A 25,981-nucleotide genomic window follows, 5' to 3' on the forward strand; every position below is an offset into this window, starting at 1 on the left:
CAACATTCAGCAATAACCATCAAAAAGAAATTTCTCTCCTCTTTGCATCATTTTCTATTAGTGGCATGAAATATTTCCAATCTAAAATTGAATGTTAAAGCCATTTTCGGTTCCCCCCCCCATTTCTTTTTTACAGGATGGAAGTGTGTCCATCATATAGTTTGCAGATGATTGGTCAGGCCTCTTCACAATTGTTTTGTTCAGGGTGACCTGGATATTCTATTAGTATGGCATCAATTTTGGTTAAAAACTGAGGGAGCAACCACACTTATATAAAGTAACTGCAATTCAAGGTAACCCGTAAAATAAGTTGTCCTAGGGAAAAACATGTCCACTCTCTTTTCAGTGAGACCTATCACTTTTCCAAAGAAAAATACAAACTAAATGATGCCTGTCATGCCCTACTCAGCATGACGAAAAGGGCTCAAGGGTGGAAGGGTGAGATTCAATATTTGAGAATGTTTCTCAGCTAGATGGGCAACGAAGGACATCAGAACACAAAAAATTATTAAGATTGCAAGACAAAGATGCATTTAAATTCCATAGAGTAAACCGTCAGACAATTTGTTCATTTTCAAATGAGAAAGCTGTGCCTTACCTTTCACTAGCTGCTTCCACTGCCAACGCCAGTAGATTTCCTTGTCCTGAGCGTGAACATTCAGTAATGGCACTCAAGCACTTTTCAACTGTTGCTTGATTTCTGGATGCTCTTAACTAAGTTGAAGAAAAGTACCATTTGAATCATGTGTACGGCTTCCTAACCCAGATCAATTTTCCATTTCAAACAAATAATTATAAGCTAAATACTCTTTAGTTTATAAGCTTTCTTCTCACAATGAATGCACTTTTCCAAATCTAATATATGTCAAGCTAATTAATGGGAATAGAGGTAGAATTTCTACAAAAGCTGAAGAACCCGCCGATACCTTTGCAGAGTAAAAAAAAACCTCTTGCTCTTAAGACACAGTCAGGATTAGATCATCCTTAACCTTCTTCCATGGAAAATGTACATATTTGTTTTACAGTTAGGTGATTTTGCAAGTGTAACAGATCTTTAGGGTGTGAGGGGAGAAGATTATTGACAGTTTTAAACCCACCAGCAATCAATTTAACATTTGAACAACATGGACTTGTATTTTCTGCATTAAAGCATAGTGTCAGAGGCATTTCATCTTAAGGAGGTGAAAATTCAGGTTCTTTTGGAGCAAAGTCTGAAGCAAAACATACTTGCCTTACAAGAGGCTCATAATTCATTATTCAAATGACCATGATCCAACAGAAGTTAATATTTGGAGGTGGCATCATCCAGTCATGGAGCAGCAGGAGTTAGATTGGAAGTTTCAACAACTGCACCTAATCTAGTTTGTGGCCACTGCCTTGCACCTGTTCTGCAGAGAAATCATAGTTGTTCTCTCACAGGTTAAGGCTATATATACTTATTTAGAAATAACACCAATTTTGATAGAGTGAGTTAGTAATCAAATTTAGGTAAACTGGCAAAGAGAATAGGATTGAGATGAAGGCATTTATTTTAATGAAGTCAATTTTTTTCCCCACTGTCCAAGATACTGGTGGAAGCATATTCAATAGTAACTTTTAAAAATGAATTGATCACGAGACACTTGAGATGATGCTTCATTTCAAAGCCAAATATTTAAACATTAAAAAAAAATTTAATCTTCTGTGATCCAAACAAATTCAAAGACTAAAATGGAATGGAGTTTTCTTTCAGCTATAATGTAAAAAAGTTGAAACTGCTATATATTTGAAATGCATTAACAATGTTTAAACAATTCTTAGATGAGATTTTCATCATTGCCATTAAGTTATAGTACTATCTTTAAACAGAGCAAATGAGGCAAACTGTGCACCCTTAGACTCAAAAGATCAGTATGAAACAACCTGCTCTCTACATCAACACATGAATTTTCAGAGCAAGGCCAGCACAATGAGAATTAATTTGTTTGGTACCACAGCATGTAGCAATCAAGTTTCAACCTTTTGTAAATGATCAAATCTTAGCATGTGCTGGTAGAATTTCATGGCTTGAACTTGCAACTATTACGCATGATGAATAGCAAACAACTATTTCTCAGGATTATGCAATAGCTCGACAAATTGCAGCAACACTGGACTGTTACCTTTCCTAACTTTGCAATCTGTTGGTTCCGCACCGCAGTGTTGTCTATAACTAGCACTTCCACAGGCTCCTCTTTCTCCAGACGGTACTTGTTTACTCCTACAATTACTTCAGCACCTAGGAAACAGTAAGAGGCAAGATTCAAGTTACTTCTCAAAACAGCATAACATTCTTAATTTTATATGAAAACGACAGGTTTTAGTGTTCAAATCTCAGCCTCAAATTTATTTGTATTACAACAGGCTTTGAAACTAAGTTTACAATACCTTCCAAAGAAATTTATTTTCACTGACCTTCATTCTGACTCTTTGCACTGTTTTTGTATAAAATAACAATCAATACCCATAAGTAGACAGCATGCCAAACAAAGGGCTTAAAAATTCAAAGGCTTTATTTATCACATCAAAATAATCAACAGCAAATACCATCCCTCTGGATTTCCTCTGTGATGACTTAATGAACTAGTTGACATAATTAATAGACGTCAGTGACCCTATTTTTTCATGGGTCACTAGTCTTCAAAGTATTTTACAACAATTTGCATTTAAGTAGCATCTTTAACAAAGTACAATTCTCCAAGGCACTTCACAGGTACTTTGCTGAAACAAAACTGAAGATAGTGCTACATAGCATCACTAGAGTCATAGAAAACTACAGTGTAGAAACAAGCCCTTCAGCCATATAGTCAATGCCAAACCATTAAACTGCCTACTCCCTGCAGTACATCCCAGCCTGCACCAGGACCATAGCCCTCCATACCCCTACCATCCCCATTCATGTACCTAACCAAACTTATCCTAAATGTTTAAATCGAGCTCACATGTACCACTTGCACTGGCAGCTCATTCCACACTCTCATGACCCTCCAAGTAAAGAAGTTTTCCTTAAACTTTTCATCTTTCACCCTTAACCCATGACCTCTGGTTCAGTGGGAAAAAAGTCTGCTTGCATTTACCCTATATATTCCCATCATAATTTTGCATAACTGCAGCACATTTCCCCTCAATCTTTATTCCAAGTAATAAAGAACCAGCCTAATCAATCTTTCCTTGTAACTCAGGTCTTCCAGTTCTGACATCATCCTTCTAAATTTTCTCAGTACTCTTTCAACCTTATCTATATCTTTCCCGTAGGTAGATGACCAAAACTACACACTATACTCCCAAATTAAGCCTCACCAACATCTTATACAGGTTCAACATAACATCCCATCTCCTGTACAAAGGATTAAAACAGACAAAATGGGAACGTGCTTAACTGGGGAAGGGCTAACTATGAAGGGATGAGGCAGGAACTAGCAAGAGTAAATTGGAAACAGATGTTCAAGGGTGAAAGCACAGAAATAATGTGGAGGAAGTTTAGGGACCACTTGTGCAGGGTTCAGGATAGGTTTGTCCCACTGAGACAAGGAAAAAATGGTAGGAAAAGGGAACCGTGGCTGACGAAACACGTGAGGTAACTCGTCAAGAGGAAGAAGGAAGCATATGTTAGACATACGAAGCAGGAGGGGCTCATGAGAAATATAGGGTAGCCAGGAAGCAGCTTAAGAAAAGACTTAGGAGAGCTCAAAGGGGGCATGAGAAGGCCTTGGCATGTAGGATTAAGGAGAACCCCAAGGCATTCTATGCGTATGTGAAGAACAGAAGGATGACAAGAATGAAGGTGGGGCCGCTAAAGGATAAAGGTGGCAACATGTGCCTGGAGGCAGAGGAGGTTGGGGAGGGTTGAAATAGAACAGGCCTGTGTGCTGGACAATGTGGAGATTAAGGAAGAAGTGTTGGATCTTCTTAAAAACGTCAAGATTGATAAGTCCCCAGGGCCGGACGTGATATACCCCAGGTTGCTGTGGGAAGTGAGAGAAGAGATTGCTGGAGCAGTAGCTATGATCTTTGAATCCTCTTTGGCTGCAGGGGAAGTGCCGGAGGATTGGAGAATGGCAAATGTAGTTCCCTTGTTTAAAAAAGGTAATAGGGAGAATCCTGGGAACTATAGACCGGTGAGTCTTACGTCGGTGGTCTGCAAACTATTGGAAAGGATCCTTAAGGATAGGATCTACGAGCAACTGGAGAAGTTACAGTCTACTCAAGGATAGTCAACTTGGCTCTGTGAAGGGAAGGTCATGCCTCACGAGCCTAATTGAGTTTTTTTGAAGAGGTAACAAATAAAATTGATGAGGGTAGGGCGGTAGTCTTGTCATCTTCAGAAGTTTTCGGATGACTCTGCCATAGTTGGATGCATCAGCAAGGGAGATGAGGCTGAGTACAGGGCTACGGTAGGAAACTTTGTCACATGGTGTGAGCAGAATTATCTGCAGCTTAATGTGAAAAAGACTAAGGAGCTGGTGGTAGACCTGAGGAGAGCTAAGGTACCGGTGACCCCTGTTTCCATCCAGGGGGTCAGTGTGGACATGGTGGAGGATTACAAATACCTGGGGATACAAATTGACAATAAACTGGCCTGGTCAAAGAACACTGAGGCTGTCTACAAGAAGGGTCAGAGCCGTCTCTATTTCCTGAGGTGACTGAGGTCCTTTAACATCTGCCGGACGATGCTGAGGATGTTCTACAAGTCTGTGGTGGCCAGTGCTATCATCTTTGCTGTTGTGTGCAGGGGCAGCAGGCTGAGGGTAGCAGACACCAACAGAATCAACAAACTCATTCGTAAGGCCAGTGATGTTGTGGGGATGGAACTGGACTCTCTCATGGTGGTATCTGAAAAGAGGATCCAGTATTACATGTATTTGTTGGAAAAAGTATGTGAACCTCTGGGTAATGCCTTCTACAAAAGTTATTTGGTGTCAGGTGTTCCAATCAGTAAGATGAGATTGGAGGTGTGGGTTGCGGAGGTGCCCTACCCCTATTAAAAAGACACAAAGTCTAGGTACTGACAGAGCCTGCTCTTCTCAAGGAAGATCTGTTTATGTGCGCCATGCCTCAATCACAATAACTTTCAGAGAACCTTAGAAGAAGAATTGTAGAGACGCATGAAGCTGGAAAAGGATACAAGTGCATTTCTAGAGACCAGCGTATTCATCAGTCCATAGTAAGAGAAATTGTCTACAAATGGAGGAAACTAAGTATTATTGCTACTCTCCCTAGGAATGGGCATCCTGCAAAATCACACCAACAGCACAACGAGCAATGCTGAAGGAGGTGAAAAAGAACCCAAGAGTAAAAGCAAAAGATCTGCAGAACTCTCTAGAACCTACTACAAGTCTCCATTCATGTGTCCACTGTAAAAAAAAAAGACACTGAACAAGAATGGTGTTCATGGAAGGACACCACAGGAGTCCATCGCTCTCCAAAAAAGAAAAACATTGCTGCATGTCTCAAGTTTGCAAAAGACCACCTGGATGTTCCATGATGCTCTGTGGACAGATGAGACAAAAATTGAACTTTCTAGCAGAAATGCACATTGCTATGTTTGCAAGAAAAAGGGCACTGCACTCCAACTCCCAAACCTCATTCCAACTGTGAAAGGAGCATCATGGCTTGGGGCTGGGACAGCTTGCAATTGTTGAATGAAGAGTGAATTCAAAAATTGTATAAAGAAATTTTACAGGAGAATGTCAGGGTAGCAGTCCGTCACCTGAAGCTTAAATTAGATAATGGAACAAGACAATAATCCGAAAGATAAGAGTAAATCAACAGAATGGTTTAAAAAGAAGAAAATTTGTGTTTTGGAATGGCTGAGTCAAAGTCCTGACCTTAATCCTATAGAAAGGTTGTGGAAGGACCTGAAGCAAGCAGTTCATGTAAGGAAGCCCACTAACATCCTAGACTTGAAGCAGTTTTGTAAGGAGGAATGGCCTAAAATTCCTCTAAGCTGACGTGCAGGACTGATCAATAGTTACTAGAAATGTCCTGACGAAGGGTCTCGGCCTGAAACGTCCACTGCGCCTCTTCCTATAGATGCTGCTTGGCCTGCTGCGTTCACCAGCAACTTTGATGTGAGTTACTAGAAATGTTTGGTTGAAGTTATTGTTGTACAATTACTAAAAACAAAGGTTCACATACTTTTTCCAATAAATATATGTAATATTGGATCATTTTTCTCAATAAATAAATAAACAAACAAACAAGTATAATGCTTTTGTGTTATTTATTTAATTGGGTTCACTTTATCTAGTTTTAGGACTTGCATGAAGATCCAATCACATTTAGGCCATATTTATGCAGAAATAGAGACAATTCTACAGAGTTCACAAGCTTTCTAGCACCACTGTAACTGCCAGTTGTTTGGTAAGTTGGCTTTGAGAAAAGAGGAAGCGGATGCTTAGAGTGAGAGCAAACTTTCACTCCAGATTGCTGAAGTTGTAATGTCAAGGATCGATATTTTAAGACATGCAATATGCACTAGGCAAGAAATGGAAATCGAGGGATTATAACACAGAAATGCACACACATGAATCCATTAGACAGTGTCCAGGAAAGAGTACAGGAAATGGGAAGAGATGCATGAATAATAAGGAAACTATGTATCTCAATCTCTATTTGTAGATAAAAGAATTAATGCTGTTATACATTTATATTCATTGGCAATTTAGATTTTTAGATTCAGTCCTCTTTTATTGTCATTTAGTGATGCATGCATTAAGAAATGATACAATTAAAGTCAGAACAATAATTTTAAGAAATATCTTGCTAAGGGGATGCATAATAATGCTTCAAATAAAATCAGACAGATATCCAAACAAAAACGATTTCCCTTCTCCAAGACTGAAGCAGCATATCCCTTAACTGTACAGTAGAAAAGACAAATTGACTCCAAACTTTTCTATTCCTCCTCCTTTCTAACATTGCCAGATATTCGAATGGTTGAAAACAGTATTGGTATAAAACAACTTATAATAAGTACACGCCAACATCACCCCATTATCTAAACTGATAAATTGAGCAAACTAAAGATCTGACTCTACTACAGATTTCCCCCGCCATCCGAAGGTCAAGCGTTCCTACGAAACGGTTCGTAAGCCGGAAGGTCATAAAGTGAAGAAACTACCATTTATTTATATGGGAAAATTTTGTGAGCGTTCGCAGACCCAAAAATAACCTACCAAATCATGCCAAATAACACATAAAACCTAAAATAACAGTAACATATAGTAAAAGCAGGAATAATATGATAAATACACAGCCTATATAAAGTAGAAATACTTCTTTACAATCATTGCCTGCACTGTTCTCCATAGCGAAAATCTCATGCAAGCGCTCTCCAGTAACCTTTAAGCTATGAAGCTGCCAAATCATACCAAATAACACCTAAAAACACACAGCCTATATAAAGTAGAAGTAATGTATGTACAGTGTAGTATCACTTACGGGAATCTTGAAGACTTCGAGCACACTGATGATAGTGTGTTAGGCTGAGTTGTTGGAGGTCGGGGTGGTGCAGTGGCCCCCACCCTCCAGGCCGCCAACCGATACCAATCCGCAAAGAATGCAGCGGTAGCCGGGACGCACCCAGCACATCTTTAAGAAAAAAGCTGAAATAAACAAGCTAATTAATTAGGTGCCACCCGGCACGTAAATGTCGGCCCAGATCAGAGGCGACGCAATCGGCAATTGCCTCTGATCTGGACCGACATTTACATACCAGGCGGCACCTAATTAATTAGCTTGTTTATTTCGGCTTTTTTCTTAAAGATGTGCTGGGTGCATCCTGGCTACCGCTGCATTCTCTGCGAATCAGTATCTGTCCGCAGCCCGGGGGCTGGGGTGGGTGGGACACTGGGGTGTCATCTCATTGTCGATCAGGGCAGTCAGGTCATCTTCTTCTATCTCTGCCTGCCTCCATGTCGAAGGTCGAGGTTTGTCGTCTGTTGTGGCTGATGTGGAAGGCTTGCTTGACTGCTAGCCTCGCACATTTTTCTATCATTCAGTTCTTCGTAAGGACTCAAACCATCTTGCAAATATGCCCTAAACCGATGTACCCTTTCAAAATTAAAGTCGTACTTTATCATTGCAGCGAAAATCTCACGCAGTTGCTTCACGTTCAGTTCCTGGATGACTTCACTTTCGGTCCGTTCGCTACTGCATTCGGTTTCGATTGTTATCCTTTCATCTTCCAATTGCATCAGCTCTTCATCTATCAGTTCTTGGTTATGGGATGCCAAAACCTCTTCAACATTACCTTCATCTTCCACAAGCCAAACTCACTTTGTCCTTGCTTCGTTCACCACGACTGAAACGCTTAATTATGTCTAGTTTTACACTAAGTGTAACACCCTTACGAGCTCTTTTAGGCTTTTCCGATACCTTAGAACTCATCTTGCTAACGGCTGCTCACAAGCACGTGTTTAAGCAATGCCGGCGAGAATGCAGCTCCAAATCCAGGGCAGGAGCAGCTGCTCGGGGCGCGTGCTGGCTTTTTTCGCGCGCTGCCTTTTTTCGTAACAGTGAAAACACCTTCTGTTAGCGAAAACAGGGAACTAATGTAGGTCTTTCGTAACAGTGAGGTTTCGTAAAACGAACGTTCGAAAAGCGGGGGATACCTGTATCCCTTAATTGGCCTGGCTGATTAGCAAACTCAGACTGAATGAACCCAAGAGCTTTTCTCATCTCTCATGTGTAAGAGTTACAGCTTCAGAGTTCACAATTATATGTTGAGCCTTTAAATGTAAATAATTGGCATTATCACAAACTGTATTAGCATATCATCTAATATTTTCTTACTGTTATCCAACTATAATACCAAAGTTACTTATACATGCAGTAAAAAGAGAACAAAGTGGTGATACATGTTTACTCTTCATGAAATTCCACTTTGTTAAAAACGCACATTTAATGGATCCAGGCCCTATTAATGTGCTAGCTGAGTACATGTTTAAGTACAGCACGAATAATTCGTATTACCAACACTAAGATTCCAATCAAAAATAGCATTAAATGCAATTTAATTGACAAGATGCATTGTATTAGAAAATTAACCCTTCTAGAACATTCACTGACTGTTGACTAAGTTGTCACTGACAAGTTAAAATACTACTTCTTCGAATAACAATTAAATTTTTAAAAAATCTACTTTTCCCCTCCCTTGATCCACTATTTTTCTTTCAGCACCAAATAAAGGATTAGCAGATTTTACTTCGCTTACCAGAGTCAATCCTTGCTTGTTTTCTGGCTGCACATTCTTCAATACGAAGTTTTGGTATGCCATCAGCTACTGCTTTAGCCATACCTCCCATTTCTTCAATCTCATTAATAAGCTGCAATTAAACACAACTGCACTGTTAGACAAGATGCCAGTAAATAATACTTTCATTCAATAGTACAGTAGCGCTTGATTCATTTCTATAAAGGAATAAGAAAGCAATCAGAAAGAAGGAAAACAATTTCAAAATAAGGACACTTGGGTCTATTTTTTATGTAAATAAATGAGTCTTGGCTAGAAATTCCAAACTGCTACTTGGTCAATTTTGAATGGGCTGGGAACATAGTCATACCAAGCAACAGATCAACAAGATGATAATTAACTCAGACGACTAAAGGAACAAATATGTACTTTCCTACTAGAAAGCAGGCTTTTATGAAAACTCGAGCTTTTTTGTAAATTTAAAAAACATTGATCCAAGTGATAACAGGAACATCAACCGTGTATATTCAAAATCCTTTTGTGAAGCTAAATTTGCATTTTAAGGGCTACGGTGAGTTGGGAGTGGAGAGGAAGGAGGGCATGGGGTTGTGAAAAAAATGCACCCATATCAAGAAACTATCTGCAGTAAGTCCTCTCTGGTTGTGGATGAACTTTTAATCAATTTTAGACACTTAGAAAAGCTATGTGTTAATCAGCAACCTTCAACCTACATTCTTAAAAAGCACATCACGATTAATTAAAATTGGATCATTGTCTGCATGTACACAAGGATATCCAGTTGCCTCATGGTGTTATGCCCAACTAAATTAGTAATTAGAAGCCCAATAAAATATAATTTCTTCTGGCTACACAATGTCAATATTCCTCTATTTCTTGCACATTCATGTGCCTAAGTGCCTCCTGAACGGCTCTGTTGTATTTGGCCCTTTTCCATCCCCGGCAGTGCATTCTAGGCACCCGCTACTCCATAAAATAAATGTCCCACAGATCTACTCTGAACTTATCCCCTCTCACCTTAAATGCATCTTTCAACTCTAGGAAAAGACACTGGCTGTCTAGCTATTCCTTTCATAATCTTATAATCCTTTATCATACTTCCTCTCAGTCTCCACTGCTCCAGACAAAACAAACCCAGGTTTGTCCAACCTGGTACATGCCTTCTAATTCAAACAGCATCCTGGTAAACCACTTCTGCACCCTCTTCAAAGCCTTAAAATCCTTCCTATAATGAGCTGACTAGAATGCAATACTCCAGATGCACCTCATGTTTTATAAAGCTGTAATGTCACTTCCTGACTCCTGAACATCATTCCTTGACAAATAAAGACAAGCATGCAACATGCCTTCTTTACCACACTATCACTCTGTGGAGCCACTTTCGGGGAGCCATGAACTTGCACCAAGATCCCACTGCACATCAACACTGTTAAGGGTCTTGCCATTAACAGTGTACTGAAAACACTTAATAGTGTACTGTCCTTTTAGATTTGATGTCCCAAAAATGCAACACATTCAGCCAGGTTAAACTCCATCTGTCATCCCTCTGCCCATATCTGCAACTCATCTAAATCCTGCTATCCTCTGACTGTCTTCTACATATCCACACCACTAGCAATTTTTGTAATGTCTGCAACCTTACTAACCCATCCATGTTTCATCCAGGTCATTTATATATCACAGCAGTGGTCCCAGTTCAGATAGTCATGGAATACCAGAAGTCACTGACTTCCAGCCAGAACAAGTCCCATTGATCACTACTTCTGTCATCTATGAAAAATACTTCTGAAAGTTCCTAATAGGACATTATATGTTCCTTCAGTGTTCCATGGCTCCAATTTTTCTCCCAAAAATACAATTTAATAATATATTTCAAAATACAATTTAACATCAGTCATAGATGTGCAGCATTTAATTTACTGATGTGTTTGCTGACATACAGTTCTTAGATAAACTGACCTCTAAAGCAGCATCGTGTATCTCATTAGTTAGAGTCTCCATCATAAATGAACCTGCCCAAGGATCTGCTACTTTTGGAATGCCAGATTCCTCCTGGATGATGATCTGAGTATTTCTGGCGATCCGGGCGCTTTGTACTGTGGGTAAACCTAATGCCTCATCGAAAGAATTAGTATGCAGTGACTGAGTTCCTCCAAACACCGCTGCCATTGCCTCAATAACTGTGCGAATAATGTTGTTGTGTGGATCCTGAAATTGAAATGCAAGTTATGAACAAATAAACATTTAAAACATTGTCACTTTAACTAAATAGCCGGCCATTGGTGTAGTGACATCAGCACCAGACTTCACGACCAACGGTCTCGGGTTTGAATTCAGCCACCCCCTTGCACGCTTTCCATCTGTGCTGGTTGAGCATCAAGCTAGCAACTTGGCCTCATAAAAAACGGACAAGGAAATGGCAAAAAATGCCCCCCAATGCGCCACAAGGCACAAGAAAAGGCACAACAATTTTAACTAAATGACAAAAGTACAAAAGAATAGCTCCTATCGTTAATTTTGGACGAATATACTCTAGGTACAAAAATTACTTGGAGACTTTTGAGAATGAGCTTGGAAATAGCTATACTTTCATATTCCTAATACAATGCTTAAAATAAACGAGGTTTATAAGTTACAGCATAGCTTTCTTGAAGATGGGGTAAACCCATCAGGGATATTGGTGCTGCTATTCTGTTGAAGGCAGTAAGTGATGGTCTTATATCACTGTTTCACTCGAGTTAACCACATTCACAGATTTGCCACTCACGTGTTTGGTAGCAAGATAACTCATGTCCTGTTTCAAGCTGCTCATAGAGACATTTGAAATTCAGGGACTTTGCCTTTGATTCCTTAATGCTCCAGCCACGCATAAGAAAGAGAATCTCTCTAGATACGATTCCACATCAGCAAGAACTTCTAAGAATCTGGCCCAACAATAAAAATCAATTCTTTCCTATTATAAAAAGATTGATCACAACTCCCTGACCTTTAGCATAGCTTTGGACAGGGACAAGAGCAGATGGTATAGGGAAGGGGGAATTATGATGATATTGGGAGTGTAAAGTAGGGACAGATGTTCTCAGAAATGTACAATCAAAATGTGGAGGTTGTTTAGTGAGCACTTGCTTGGGGATCTGGATAGATTTATCCTACTGAGGAAGGGAAAGGATGGTAGGGTGAATGAACCATAGTTGACAAGCGAAGTGGAAAATTTAGACAAGAAGAAGAAAGAAGTGTACTTACAGTTTAGGAGGCAAGGATCAGATAGGGCTATTGAGATGTATAAGGCAACCAAGCAAGGGTGTAAGGATGGACTTAGGAAAGCTAGAAGGGAACATGAGAAGTAGGATTAGGGAAACTCCAAGGTGTTCTATTTACATGTGAAGAACAGGAGGATGAGTAGAATGAGTGTAGGGCATATCAGGGAAAAAGATGAAATGTACCTGAATGAAGTAGGGGAGGTTCTTTATAAACACTTTGCTTAAATATGGTATTAACCAGTGAGAAGGACCTTGATAAATGTGAGGTCAGCCTAGTACAGGCTAATGTGCTGAACATGCCGAGGTTAAGAAAGAGACAGTGCTGGAAAAAATCATTAGGATAGACAAGTCCCTACGGTTGGATGGGATATACCTCAGGTTACTATGGGAAGCAAGAGAAAAGATTGCTGCACCAGTGGTGATGATCTTCGTGTACTCACGGGCTACAGGAGTAGTACCAGAACACTGGAAGATTTCAAATGTTATTCCTTTGTTCAAAAAAAGGTAGTAGGGATAATCCTGGAAATTATAACCAGTAATTTACAACAGTGGTGGGCAAACTATTGGAGAGGATTCTTAAAGAGAGATTATATGAGCATTCGGAGAAGCATATTCTGAGTAGGGATAGTCAGCTTTGTGAGTGACAGGTTTTGACTTCTTTGAGGAAGTGACAAAACAAATGGAATAGGGAAGAGCAGTAGATTTTACTAAGGCATTCAACAGGGTTCCCCATAGTAAACCATAGAGTTCAAGAGCTGGGAGGCTGCAGCTCTACAAAACTGGTGGACCACATTCCAAGTATTGTGTTCAGTTCTGGTCACCTCATTATAGGAAGGATGTGGAGGCTTTGGTGACGGTGCAGAGGAGATCTCAGAATGCTGTCTAGACTAGAGAACATGTCTTATGAGGAAAGGTCGTGCGAGCTTATAGCTTTCCTCTTTAGAATGAAGGAGGATGAGAGGTGACTTGATAGAGGTACATCAGATAAAAAGAGATATAAATAGAGTGGACAGCTAGTGCCCTTTTTCCCCAAGGTGGTAATAGCTAATATGAGAGGACATAGTTTTAAGGTGATTGGAGGAAAGTATAGGTGAGAGGGATGTCAGACATAGGTTAATTAGACAGAGAATGTTAAGCATGTGGAACGCACTGCTGGGGATGGTGGTAGAGGAAAATAGGGACTTTTAAGAGGCTCTTAGGTAGGCACACAGATGAAAGAAAAATGGAGAGCTATGTGGGAGGGAAGGAATAGAATTGTCCTAGAGAAGGTGAAAAGTTCTGTACAATATCAGGGGCCATTGGGCCTGTATTGTGTTCAGAACAATCAGATCAAATCCCTATCTGGTAAATATATGATATCAACATCTACGCCACCTAGTTAAAAACTGTTAATTTAATAAGTTTAGGATACAGTATTTCAGAATAAATCTCTCTAACAACTGATTTTTTTTTCAATTTAATTCTGTCCTTCAATATGCAATTTAGAATTTGAAAAAATTTAACCTTAGAATCTTAAATGTGAATCTGAGGAAAGATCATTGGGCTAAAACAGTAAATATTTCTTTCGGCATGGATTCTCTCTGACCTGCCATGTATTTTGTGTTTTACCTTATTTCAAGAATATACATACAAGTACTTATAGTCAACATATTGTTTGGCATCTGCAATACCAACTTTGTAGGACGTGTACTTACCTGCTCAGTAAGGGACCAACCAGATGTCTGACAATGAGCTCTCAGCAGTAAAGACTTAGAATTCTTAGCATTAAATTTTTCTTTAATTAAGTACGCCCAAAGCCGTCTAGCTGCTCTCAGCTTTGCTATTTCCATGTAAAAATTCATACCAATTCCCCAAAAGAAAGAAAGCCTGGAAAAGAAAAGTGAGATTTAATTTCTCAAATAACTCTATATTTTGAAATGTTCCCTTACAATTACTTTCCAAAGTTACCATTTTTCAATGAACATACTAGTATAATTTGAACAGATTAAGAACTCTATCAATAATCCAAATAATTTGCTAAATTAAGGACCAGTAGCAACAATATCTTCAAAGTAGAAAGTTAGAATAACAGAAAGCTATCCCTTAAGATGACAGATGTAGAAATTTCTTTAGCAGGAGGGCAGTGAATCTGTGGAATTCATTGCTACAGACGGCTGTGGAGGATGTCATTAGGTCTATTTAAAGCAGAGGTTAATAGATACTTAATATACTTAATTAGGGCATCATAGGTAATACAGACATCCCACCCTGCAAAAAGTAGCACCCCCACCCCCCCAACCCCATATTCTCCTTCCACCCCCACCCCCCCAGTCGACCTCCAAGGGTGTATGTAATACTTTGTTTAGTGATTTTGTCTAATCTGTAAACTAAGTTGGGTATATGCAGCAAATGTGACATTAAAATATGTACTTATATTATCATGTTTATTCTATTAAAACTTTAAGTCTACAGGGAGTTTGGCCTCATCACGTAGGGCATCAATAGCATAACTACTTGGCAGCTAGCCAGCTAATTTAAATCAGGGGTCCCCAACCTTTTTTGCACCCTGGACCGGTTTAATATTCACAATATTCTTGCTGACCCGGGGGGAGGGGGTGTTAAATGTGACCAGAATATAGGTGATAAGTCAACTGTAAGTCACTTGTAAGTGGCTAATACACTCAATTTCGTTTCTAAAGGGGTTTACAAGGTTAATTCCCAGGATGGCGGGACTGTCATATGTTGAAAGATTGGAGTGACTGGGCTTGTATACTCTGGAATTTAGAAGGCTGAGAGGGGATCTTATTGAAACCTATAAGATTATTAAGAGATTGGACACGCTGGGGGCAGGAAGCATGTTCCCACTGATGGGTGAGTCCAGAACCAGAGGCCACAGTTTAAGAATAAGGGGTAGGCCATTTAGAACGGAGTTGAGGAAAATCTTTTTCACCCAGAGAGTGGTGGATATATTGAATACTCTGCCCCAGAAGGCTGTGGAGGCCAAGTCTCTGGATGCTTTCAAGAAAGAGATGGATAGAGCTCTTAAAGATAGCAGAATCAAAGGTTATGGGGATAAGGCAGGAACTGGATACTGATTGTAGATGATCAGCCATGATCACAGTGAATGGCGGTGCTGGCTCAAAGGGCCGAATGGCCTACTCCAGCACCTATCGTCTATTGTCTATCTAACAAATTTAATATTAAACACACAGCGCATATTTTCCTCGCATGAATGTAGTGATGAGCCAATTATAACAGTGGTCCCAAACCTCCGGGCCGCGAAGAATGCAGCGGTACAGCGGTGGCCGGAACACACCCAGCACATCTTTAAGAAAAAAGCCGAAATAAACAAGCTAATTGATTAGGTGCCCCCCGTCACGTAAATGTCGGCCCAGATCAGAGACGATGCAATCGGCAATTATGCAACCTAATTAATTAGCTTGTTTATTTCGGCTTTTTTCTTAAAGATAAACTGGGTGTGTTCCGGCCACCGCTGTATTCTTTGCGGCCCGGAGGTTGGGGTCCACTGGATTATAAGTCACTTATAAGTCAATAGCATCATAACATTTTGAGTAACGTTTGGATATTGAACACACAGCGCATATTTTCCTCATATGAACATGTAAAATCATTGCAACACACCAATATCGCTGAATCAGTGGGAGCCCTGGGCTTGTTTTCCTGCAACAACACGGTCCTATTGAGGGGTGATGGGAGACAGCGATACTTCCTTATGTCCAATCTATTCTGCAATTTAGTTTTCGTTGCATTCTTTGCAGAAAACTCTGCTTCGCAGAAATATGTTGGAAAAGGAAGCAATGTTTTCAGTGCTTTCGTGGCTATCTCAGGATATTCAACCTTGACTTTGATCCAGAATGCCGGCAGAGATGTTATGTTAAACATACTTTTCAGCCTGCCGTCATTTGCAAGCTCGAGGAGTTGATCTTTTTCCAGCGCTGACATGGATGATTCACTGGGGACATTCACAAATGGGTCATGGACCCATTCCTTTGCACGTCTTGGGTCACTGATGACCTCACGTGCGTTAATTCAACAGTGTGTGACAGGGAATGAGGAAAGGTGCAGCTGACTCATATCGCCAAATCATACTGTTTTCTCGCGGCCAGGTGGTTGGGGACCACTCTTAGCACGAATAGAGACCAATCAGGATGCTCGCTCTCCCTCTCAAAAAAATCTATTTCCGGGATATTGTATATAATTTCCAGGCGTCAGGGAGCCACTATTGATATGCGGGAGACTCCCGGAACTTCTGGGAGAGGTGGGATGTCTGGGTAATGTGGAGGAGGCAAATGAATACGGATGAGACAGAAAATAAATCAGCCATGATCAAATGGTGGGCCAGGCCAGACTCTGAGCTGGATGGCTTATTCTGCTCCTATATCTTATGGTATACATGTCAAAATTTAAAGTATTTTACATTAAAGTTTCCAAATCCCCATAAGTACAAGCAACCCAGTGCCAGCATCCTCTCCCAAGCTTACATCCCCAGCAATAAGGCCTTAATAACACTCATTTTGCTCTTTTGGGCAGGCCAGGACAGTTTCATACTCAACACTTGATTCCTATATGAGAACACTATTCCAAGCACTTGTAATGAGAAGAGATTGCTTGGTAAACAGAGAAAAAGATTCAAAGCCTTCTTGAAAAGAAATGCAACACATGCGGTGACAACATTTGAGGTGGCGTTGTCAACCTCAAGTCCATGCAATGGGAGCATATAAAGAGAAGGAGAGTACAACTTCACTAGCTACCCATTCACCAATCCTGTCGACTATCTGTTGTCCTGGCCTCTTTAACCATTTCAAAAACCTGCAAGCCATCTTTCATTCTGTGTGATCAACCAAAAAAAGTCTGTTCAAGAATAACATTAAAATGCTAATTACCACGATGAAGCCACTCTCAGCATGGAGGAGCAACACCTCATATTCCGCCTGGGTAGTCTCCAACCCGAGGAATGAACATCGATTTTTCCTTCCAGTACAAAAACTGCCCCCCTTTTCCCTCTTCTTCTGTTCCCCATTCTGACTTCTTACCTCTTCTCCTCACCTGCCTATCACCTCCACCCGCACCCCTCCTTCTTTCCTTTCTCCTATGGTCCACCTTCCTCTCCTATCAGATTCCTTCTTCTCCAGTCTTTTACCTTTCTCACCTACCTGGCTTCATCTATCATCTTCCAGTTATCTTCCTTCCCCTCGCCCCACCGTTTTATTCTGGCAACATCCCCTTTTCTTTCCAGTCCTGAAGGAAAATCTTGGGCTGTTTATTCATTGCTGCCTGACCTGCTGAGTTCCTCCAGCGGTTGTTCTGGATATCCAGCATTCACTTGTGTTTACAAAATGCTAATTGCTGCATTAACATGTATTAACATTAACAATTAGGTTAATGTAGTGCCACATCAGAAAATGCAATAAGAATCTCAAACACTGAATATTTATAGAATTTAACATACGTACAACTTTCTACGTCATCAATTATAACGGCTCATAATCCCACTGATTGTTATCTTTCTCATTCTGAACATACACTTCTGAAATCAAAAGGGTTAACTGAAATATCTTAAACTGAACTTAGAAGAATGCATTTTTTACAAAAGATTTGATGTTCAGATAGCCTTAATTTTTAAAATGACAACCTCTTTTCATTTGATTTTAAATAAATGTGATTTATTAAATATTACCGTGGTGCAAATTCATCAATGTTAAGCCCCACTTGGATACCAGTCCTGCAGTATTCTAGACCATTTGCTATGGTATAAGCCAATTCCAAAACAGCACCAGCACCAGCTTCTTGGATGTGATACCCACTGATGGAAATGGAGTTAAATCGGGGCATATACTGTAGAAGGAAAAAAAACAACTTAAGATAAAATTTTAGCCCTGGTGCAGTAGGATAATTGAACTCAAGTCTATCACGATCATACATGGGGTTCTTCCTTCACGCAATCAACCACTGATTTTTAAACCTGCATCATTCAAGATAAAGTCCACAATCGGGCTTGAGGCTTTATAATCCGTATTTTTCCCTGTTCCAAGAATTAATATTATCCCATCACAGTTTATTTACTAAGATGAAGTACAAACTGTATAAAGGATTTTTAAAGAATTTGTTCATTTCTGGTTAACTTCTACCCCAGCTGCAAGTTTTCTCTGCTATCTAGAGTCTTACTCAATCTATCTACCAGTCACTGAAATTCAAGCGGTCTTCAAAGTAAAAGCCAGCTTACTAAGTATTTCACCCTAACCCATATTTAAGTACCTGTATGAAATGGCTTCTGAGCAATACTTTAAATGATCTTCTCTTCAATTCAGGTGTCAGCAGACCTGTATTTAGCTTATGTCATTACATTGCCTAGCAATTTCTTGGAAAAGGATATTCTCATCTTCATGACCTGCTGCATAACAAAATCAATGATTTTTGGAAATGTGCATTACACACTGGAGACCTGCACTGTACTGTACCAGCCCCACTCAAGTCAGATCAGGGTTTTGCCTTGAAGGAATGAAACAATGACAATGGATTGATTTGTTGGGTGGGGGGGGGGATGAATGTTAGTTTATACACACATGTTGTAGAACTATGTTAATTTTCCTTTAGGCACTGAAGATTTAGAGCAACCTTTACTTATGTTCTCCAAGATACCACGATCTTCTAGGGTTTGAAGGTTTGTGTGCCTCAATGACCTAGAGAGCTATGTTGGCTGGAGTCAAGGCTTGTGCTTTGGCTCCTGGTAGGGTCAAACAGGTTAAAGGGTAGAGGGCAGACTAAGAGAGGTCCACTGGTCCTCCTGGTTCTGGGGTTCAGCTCAGGGAAAACAACCTCGTCAGGTTAAAAAAAAGCTACAGAAACAGCAATGAAGAATCCTTCTGTATCTGTGTGCAACTGTATGGACAGAGATGGAGGATCTTCATTGCTGCCCAAAATGCCAGCCATATAGCAGGTAGTTAAGTACTGCATTTATATGATCAAAATGCAGACAAATACCATCTCAACAGTGTTGAAGACCTTAATCTTAAAATCATGATTACATAGCTCAGCTGCGGCATCAGGATACAACTCACACAGCAGGCAGTAGAAATTCCCATTGAACCTCACCAATTTTTCAGCTGTACTACATGAAGCATCCTTTTCAGCTGCATTACAGCAACTGCTCTGCCCAAGACTGCAACAAGTTGTGAATGCAGTTCAGTCCATGATAACCTGCTTCCACTACATTGTTATTGTTTTCCTTTGGTACCATCTTACTGAAACTACATCTGTCTGCTTGTCATGAGAACAAAATCTTTTAAAACTGTATTGCAGAACATGTGACAACCAATTCAAAAAATCTGAAGTGCATTTCCCAAAATGTTGAGGTTGAATCAAATGAAAATTTTAATGGCGAATTTTGTGAGCTAAGACAATAAAGTCTATGGAATCAAGGCAGTAAATTAAGATAATAGATTAGTTGTGATCTATCCAAAATAAGGCAGACAATTTTAGAAATATAATAGTTCAGTTTGCATCTGTGGGAGGAAAAACAGAGTTAAAGTTTAAAGTCGAATAGCCTAAAATATCAACATTGTTTTTCTTTCCACAGATGAGGTCTGACCTGCTGGTCCAGCATTTTCTGCTTTATTTTTAGATTTCTAACATTTGCAGCTTTTTAAATTTTTAATTTGTGTGTGATCTACCCAAATGTTCATTACTGTGGATTATGAACTTCAACTCATGTAACATTATTTGAATATTTATGCCATACCAACCAAAACATACTAACTTTAGCAGTATACTGGAATATATCAGCTATAATCCTCATGGAAGGCTCAGGTGGAAAAATGAAGGTATTCCGGACCATGAATTCTTTCAATATGTCATTCTGGATTGTGCCAGTTAGCTTTTCTTGAGGAACACCTTGCTCTTGGCCCGTCACAATGAACATAGCCAGGATTGGCAGAACTGCACCATTCATTGTCATGGAAACAGACATCTTTTCCAAAGGAATTTCATCGAATAGCAGCTTCATATCTTCCACACTGTCTATTGCAACCCCTGCCATTCCAACATCTCCAATGACACGAGGATTGTCTGAATCATATCCCCTGTGAGTGGGAAGATCAAAAGCCACAGAAAGTCCTTGTTGACCAGCTTTAAGAGAATAAGTGAATTAAAATTATCAGACAGGATTGTTTGCATTGAGACATACATACATTCAATTATTTAACATGTAAGAAAATTTATGAAAATAATATTGTGCTGATATAACAGGTGACATTTTAGGCCAGTTCTGGCTGCAATGGGGCACCACGCAGAACATGCAATTAACTGAATATTTTCCTGTACTCATCAAATCAAATACAATTTGTTCATAACTTCGTAGAACCATGAGCTAATAAAAACACAACAAGAGCAGGAGGACATTAACGAACTAGCACATTTCCATAACAATGAATTTTCAAATTGCAATAGCACAGTAGACTTATGATTCATGTCAGAACATTTGAGTTAGGGATCAAGTTGTATAGTGGTTAGCAAGCAGAAGTAGTTTAGAAGTAAGTACTCAGATGGCTAAGTGGCAAGAAACAATATTCCACAAGGAGCACTGCTCTTTAACAGTTACATTAATGGTTACAATCTGCTGGGCAATGTGGTCAATATGGAAGGGTGATAATGGTCTGCATGGATGAGTTGGGACAAATGGGCTGTTTCTACGTTGTATGATTCCTAACTAATTGGAGACTGTGGTTATCATAGAAGGTGATTGCAAGAAATAGCAGACATTCACTCATTTGGCAAATGGTTGAATGACTAAGAAATTAATTTCAATATAGATAAGTGATGCTGGTCCACTTTTATAAGAACAAAGTCGCAATTCTTACAAAAGGAAAGAAGAATGGATAAAGGAACAACGCGAGACTAAAAAGAGAGAAACATTTAAATTCGGCTTTAAAATACTCAGTTTAAGCAACACAAAATAATTAATTTGAACTATTCCCCTTCTAGGCCAGAAAAAATCATTCATTTTTGAATAATTATTACATTACAAAATATATTTACAATATCAATGCATAAGTATAATTGATTTTATTGGGATTGAAAGAGAGCTGGAGATAGATATGATAAATTACTGAAAGCAGGAAGTCAATTACCCACATTTAAAAACAAAGACAAAATCACTGCTTTCTTTTTTGAAAATGTATTGAAGATATATTGAACATTTATAATAAGGTAACATGCATCATAAGTATTCAAAGAGTTCTTTTCGAGAGAAAATACTCAGCCATGACCTGACAGGAGCTTTGGAATCATAAAAGATAGATAAAAATGCAGGAAAAACCAGAATCAAGTCCAAAAAAAATTAGAAACAAGAGAAAATCTATAGATGCTGGAAATCCAAGCAACACAAAATGCTAAAGGACAGTCGAGATTTCAGGCTGAGACACTTCAGCAGGACACCTTTGACTGGTCACCCTTTTCCATAGATGCTGCCTGGCCTGCTGAGTTCCTCCAGTGTTTTGTGTGCATTCCATAAATAGTAGATCATAAATAATTGCCATAGGATACTAAGGAGATGGAGACCTGGAGAGTAGTAAGAATGCAAAATTCTCTACCAAAAGATATAATTGAAGTGATTATCACAGATAAATCGACTGTCCTAAGGACCTGAGAGAGAAAGGAATTGAAGGTGGTTCACAGTGGCTCTTGGAGATAACACTTGGATAAATCGATTAAGTCAAATTACTTTTCTGAGGGGGAACTACCTTCTAAATAATGAAGGCTAAGAGAAAGAGGAGAAATAAAAGAGGATGAATTTGTCCAATTAAGTGCAAAGGCAGGAAAAGACTAGAGAACGAGAAAAACGTATCAAAAGAAAAAGGGGAATAAAAACAGAATCATTTAAAAAATCGACTTGTTAAAACCCTGCTTTCTTATTTACAAACAGAAGTTTGAGTAGTTTATCCTACTCTCTTTGAGGTAGAAAAGTTGATTGACATTGACTAAAAAATGTTTACATTGGCAAAATAGATATAAGTTTTTAAAATTACAGGCTATGATGCCCTCCATTGGTTGGGGTCAATCATGGATATTGCACCCTAGCTGCCTAGGTAATACCCAAGCTGGTATGCAAGCCAAGACAATACGATACAAAGAGTAAGCTTTTGTCCATGCAGCAGGCTCCTGCTTTCCACGCAGCCGATAAGTCCAAAAGAACGGCAGAGTTTGGCACCAGTGGCATTGCAAAAGTTGCCAGTCAGCGTTGAACTCAACATTGGACTGCCTGAGGGGCTCCTCGTCCAGATTTTTCGTTGGGGATTACTCCTGAGGCCTTCCCTAAGAGTCTGTATAGCCACAAAGCAGTGGATGTCTGAGATCAGTGTTTTCCTTCCCCTCTATGAGCTGCCAACCACAGCTGATAAGCCCCATCTGTCTGAAGCGACTGATTTTGAGGCACCAGTAATCCACCATTGCCGTTGGACTTGATTATCAGGGGCTATTTGAGACGCATGTTATTGGGAGCATTTAATAGATAGTTGGAGCTTATCCCCAATCCACCCCCCTGACTGTGACAGGAACAAACAGGCAGGCAGAAAACACATAAATTGCACTTCTTGTTTCTTGACCTCTTCAATTTCTTCAGCTCAATTGAAAAAAAAATGAATGAAATATATTTGCTCTGTTGCAACAAGGTTAAAATACAGCCTTTTACATCTTAAAAGGCTGGTGAAAGGAACAGAAATTTGGCAAAGCCACTTAAGATCAATTTAAGAACATATGGTCAAAATTCTTAATTATTTTAAACTAGATGCTATGCAAGGACGTTTTTCTGATGAAACTCCTTGTGTACATCTTCAAAATTAGTGCAGGCAATATTTTCAATTTGGGGAAATATTAATAATATGCTCTTATGCAGATCTTTGACAGTTATTGTACCATACAGCAAATCCCCACTCTGACCACTTAATGTCAATCACTCGAGGAAAGTCAAAAATGCAATGAGGATTTTCTCCAGATTGTTGAATTCTATTTGTATTTAAGTAGAAAAGGGAAAGGGGCAGGCATGGGAGAAATTGTTCATGTTGCACAATTACTGAAAGTGGCTGTGGACTATGGTTTTGACAGCACTAACCACCATGAAGATATTGTTGATCACAAAAAGACTACACGGAAATATAGCTGGGCACCGGCGGGAGACGGGGTAGTCTCATCAGCCAAAGCTCTTGGCAAGGCACCAGTGGAAGAGGGAGTGATCTCATCAACTCCGGGATGTGGGCTGGGCACCGTCGGGAGAAGGTGGTTTCACCAGCCCCCGGGCTCCTGGGTGGGTACCGGCCGGCAATGTCACCAATCCCACTCCCAAGCTGGGCACTGGGGCGGGGAAGAGATCGGCAGGAGGGGAAGGTCTTATGGCCTCGGATGCCCAGCCTTGCTCGACTCCCCCGCTGTTCACCGGCGGGCGGGCGGTATCTCTACCCATGGCCTGTGGCGGACAGTGCTACCGGCCCGAGCTGACCTTTAATGTTGTTGCGGTAAAACCTGTTGCTCTCCTCAACCGTGCTGAAGCCAGCGTACTGCCGGATGGTCCAAGGCCTGTAGGTGTACATGGTCGGATATGGACCCCGGGTGTAAGGCCACACGCCGGGCACTTCCTCGGGCAGCTCCGCCGTGTCCCGCTTGGAATAAACTGGCTTGATGGCGATGCCTTCCGGCGTATTCCATATCAGATCTTCGGCTTTCTTCCCCTTCAGTTGTTTCTCGGCTAAAGCGACCCACTCCGGGTGCAGGGAATGGCGGCCCCGACGCAGCACTTCCGCAGTGGGTGCCCCGGCCTTGGGCCGCAGCCTCAGACAGTTACGGAGGAGATGTGGCTGTGCCCGCAACATTTCGTCGGCACCAAGCTGGAGCCTCAGCTCCACAGAGCGGCCGGACGAGTCTCCCGCAGCCCCAGGCCCCTAGTGACAGCGGCACGGAGCAATCTGAGCTTCTGCCTTTGGCTCGTCATCGAAATGGTCTTGTCAATAGCCAATGATCGCTGTGTGGGCGGGCTCTTAGAATGTCAAGGTGTCTTTGATATTGGAGTGGGGAAACCAGTGACTACTGCTTGCTTACTTTGCCTCCTCTACAGTATTGTAAGTAAGCCATTGCTTATTGCAGACAAACTGTGTACAGCATTCTTAAGCTATTTGCAAACGCGACAAATTGATCTTCAGTGTTGCCTTCAGATTCGCGCACTTTTTGTCGTTAAAACATAAACTGCTAGAAACACTCAACAGACCAGGCAGCATGTGAGGGAGGAAACTTTTCATCCGTCAAAACTGGAAGAGTGAGAAACAAGTTAGTTTTAAGACACAAGAAAGACTGAATTGCTGGAAATCTGGGCCACACACAGAATGCTGGAGAACCTCAGCAGATCAGGCAGTATTTATGGAGAGAAATGGACAGTCGACCTTTCATCAGGACTCCATGAACGATGAAGGGTCTTGAGCTGAAACATCAACTGGCAAGTTCAAGTTTACTGTCATCTAAATAAAGGCATCCATTAGTCTTGCGAGACCATGGATCTGTGCCTGGAAAGTCTTCATTCTCCAGGGCACAGGCCTGGGCAAGTTTGTATGGAAGACCAGCAGTTGCCCATGCTGCAAGTCTCCCCTCTCCACGACACCAGTGTTGTCCAAGGGAAGGGCATTAGGACCCATACAGCTTGGCACCAGTGTCGTCGCAGAGCAATGTGTGATTAAGTGCCTTGCTCAAGGACACAACACATGTCGCCTCGGCTGGGGCTCGAATTCACAACCTTCAGGTCGCTAGTCCAATGCCTTAACCACTCGGCCACGTGTCATCTACCTGTACATATATACCACCAAATGCAACAACATTCCTCCAGACCATGGTACACCCACAATACATATATCACGCACAGCACATAAACAAAATATTACCTGAAATAAGTTAATATAATTCAAGTGCATTTGAAGTGTTCAGCAAACAGTAAACAGCAAACAGCTCACCGTCCCAGTGATGAAACCTTGGTGGTGGTAGGGTCATAGCATGAGGGAAGAGCCTATTACTCAGTCAATGGTCCCAAGTCATATGCAATGTTCCTGCGTTTACCAGCAGTTTCTTAAGAGCGTTCTGAGTTTACCAGCCCTGTCTCAAGAGCATCAGTTCTGTCTTGATGGCAGTTGCCTTGAAGCCTGCAGGGACAGTGGGCTGCTGCAGAGAGATCTTAAAGCGGTCTGCTAATGTTGTATGTTTAATATTTCAGTAATATTGTAATTATATTGTTTGATTAAGCATTCCTCACTCATTATGGGTTATATGTAAATGTTTGTGGATAGCACATGTCCTCAAGCTACCACATCATGCGTGTACACCTCACTAAAAATAAAAACAAAACCAAGCCGATGCATCTCCCAGCTCTGTGTTCTTTTTTTCAATTTGTTTTATTTTTGGAGTTACAAAACATAGCAGTTACGATTTCTGTTAGCTGGGCTGCAAAACCCTTCACCGCTGT

At 40.5% G+C, this 25,981-nt stretch overlaps 1 protein-coding gene across 1 annotated transcript in view; it reads right to left on the reverse strand.

Annotated features, from left to right (window-relative positions):
* mmut (methylmalonyl CoA mutase) overlaps nt 1–24,475 on the reverse strand; it is a 29,193-nt gene extending 4,718 nt beyond the window's left edge. Inside the window, exons 1-8 of the mRNA XM_063035314.1 lie at nt 23,981–24,475; nt 20,249–20,616; nt 18,170–18,327; nt 14,187–14,358; nt 11,192–11,440; nt 9,236–9,347; nt 2,142–2,257; nt 599–714 (exon numbers count right to left, since the gene is read on the reverse strand). Of these exons, the coding sequence (XP_062891384.1) occupies nt 599–714; nt 2,142–2,257; nt 9,236–9,347; nt 11,192–11,440; nt 14,187–14,358; nt 18,170–18,327; nt 20,249–20,616; nt 23,981–24,350 (1,661 nt within the window). The 5' untranslated portion in view covers nt 24,351–24,475. The remainder of the gene's footprint in view (nt 1–598; nt 715–2,141; nt 2,258–9,235; nt 9,348–11,191; nt 11,441–14,186; nt 14,359–18,169; nt 18,328–20,248; nt 20,617–23,980) is intronic.
* Between the last annotated feature and the right edge of the window lie 1,506 nt (nt 24,476–25,981).

The sequence above is a fragment of the Mobula hypostoma genome, chromosome 2, assembly GCF_963921235.1.
Source record: "Mobula hypostoma chromosome 2, sMobHyp1.1, whole genome shotgun sequence".
In the NCBI taxonomy this organism is placed as follows: Eukaryota; Metazoa; Chordata; class Chondrichthyes; order Myliobatiformes; family Myliobatidae; genus Mobula; species Mobula hypostoma.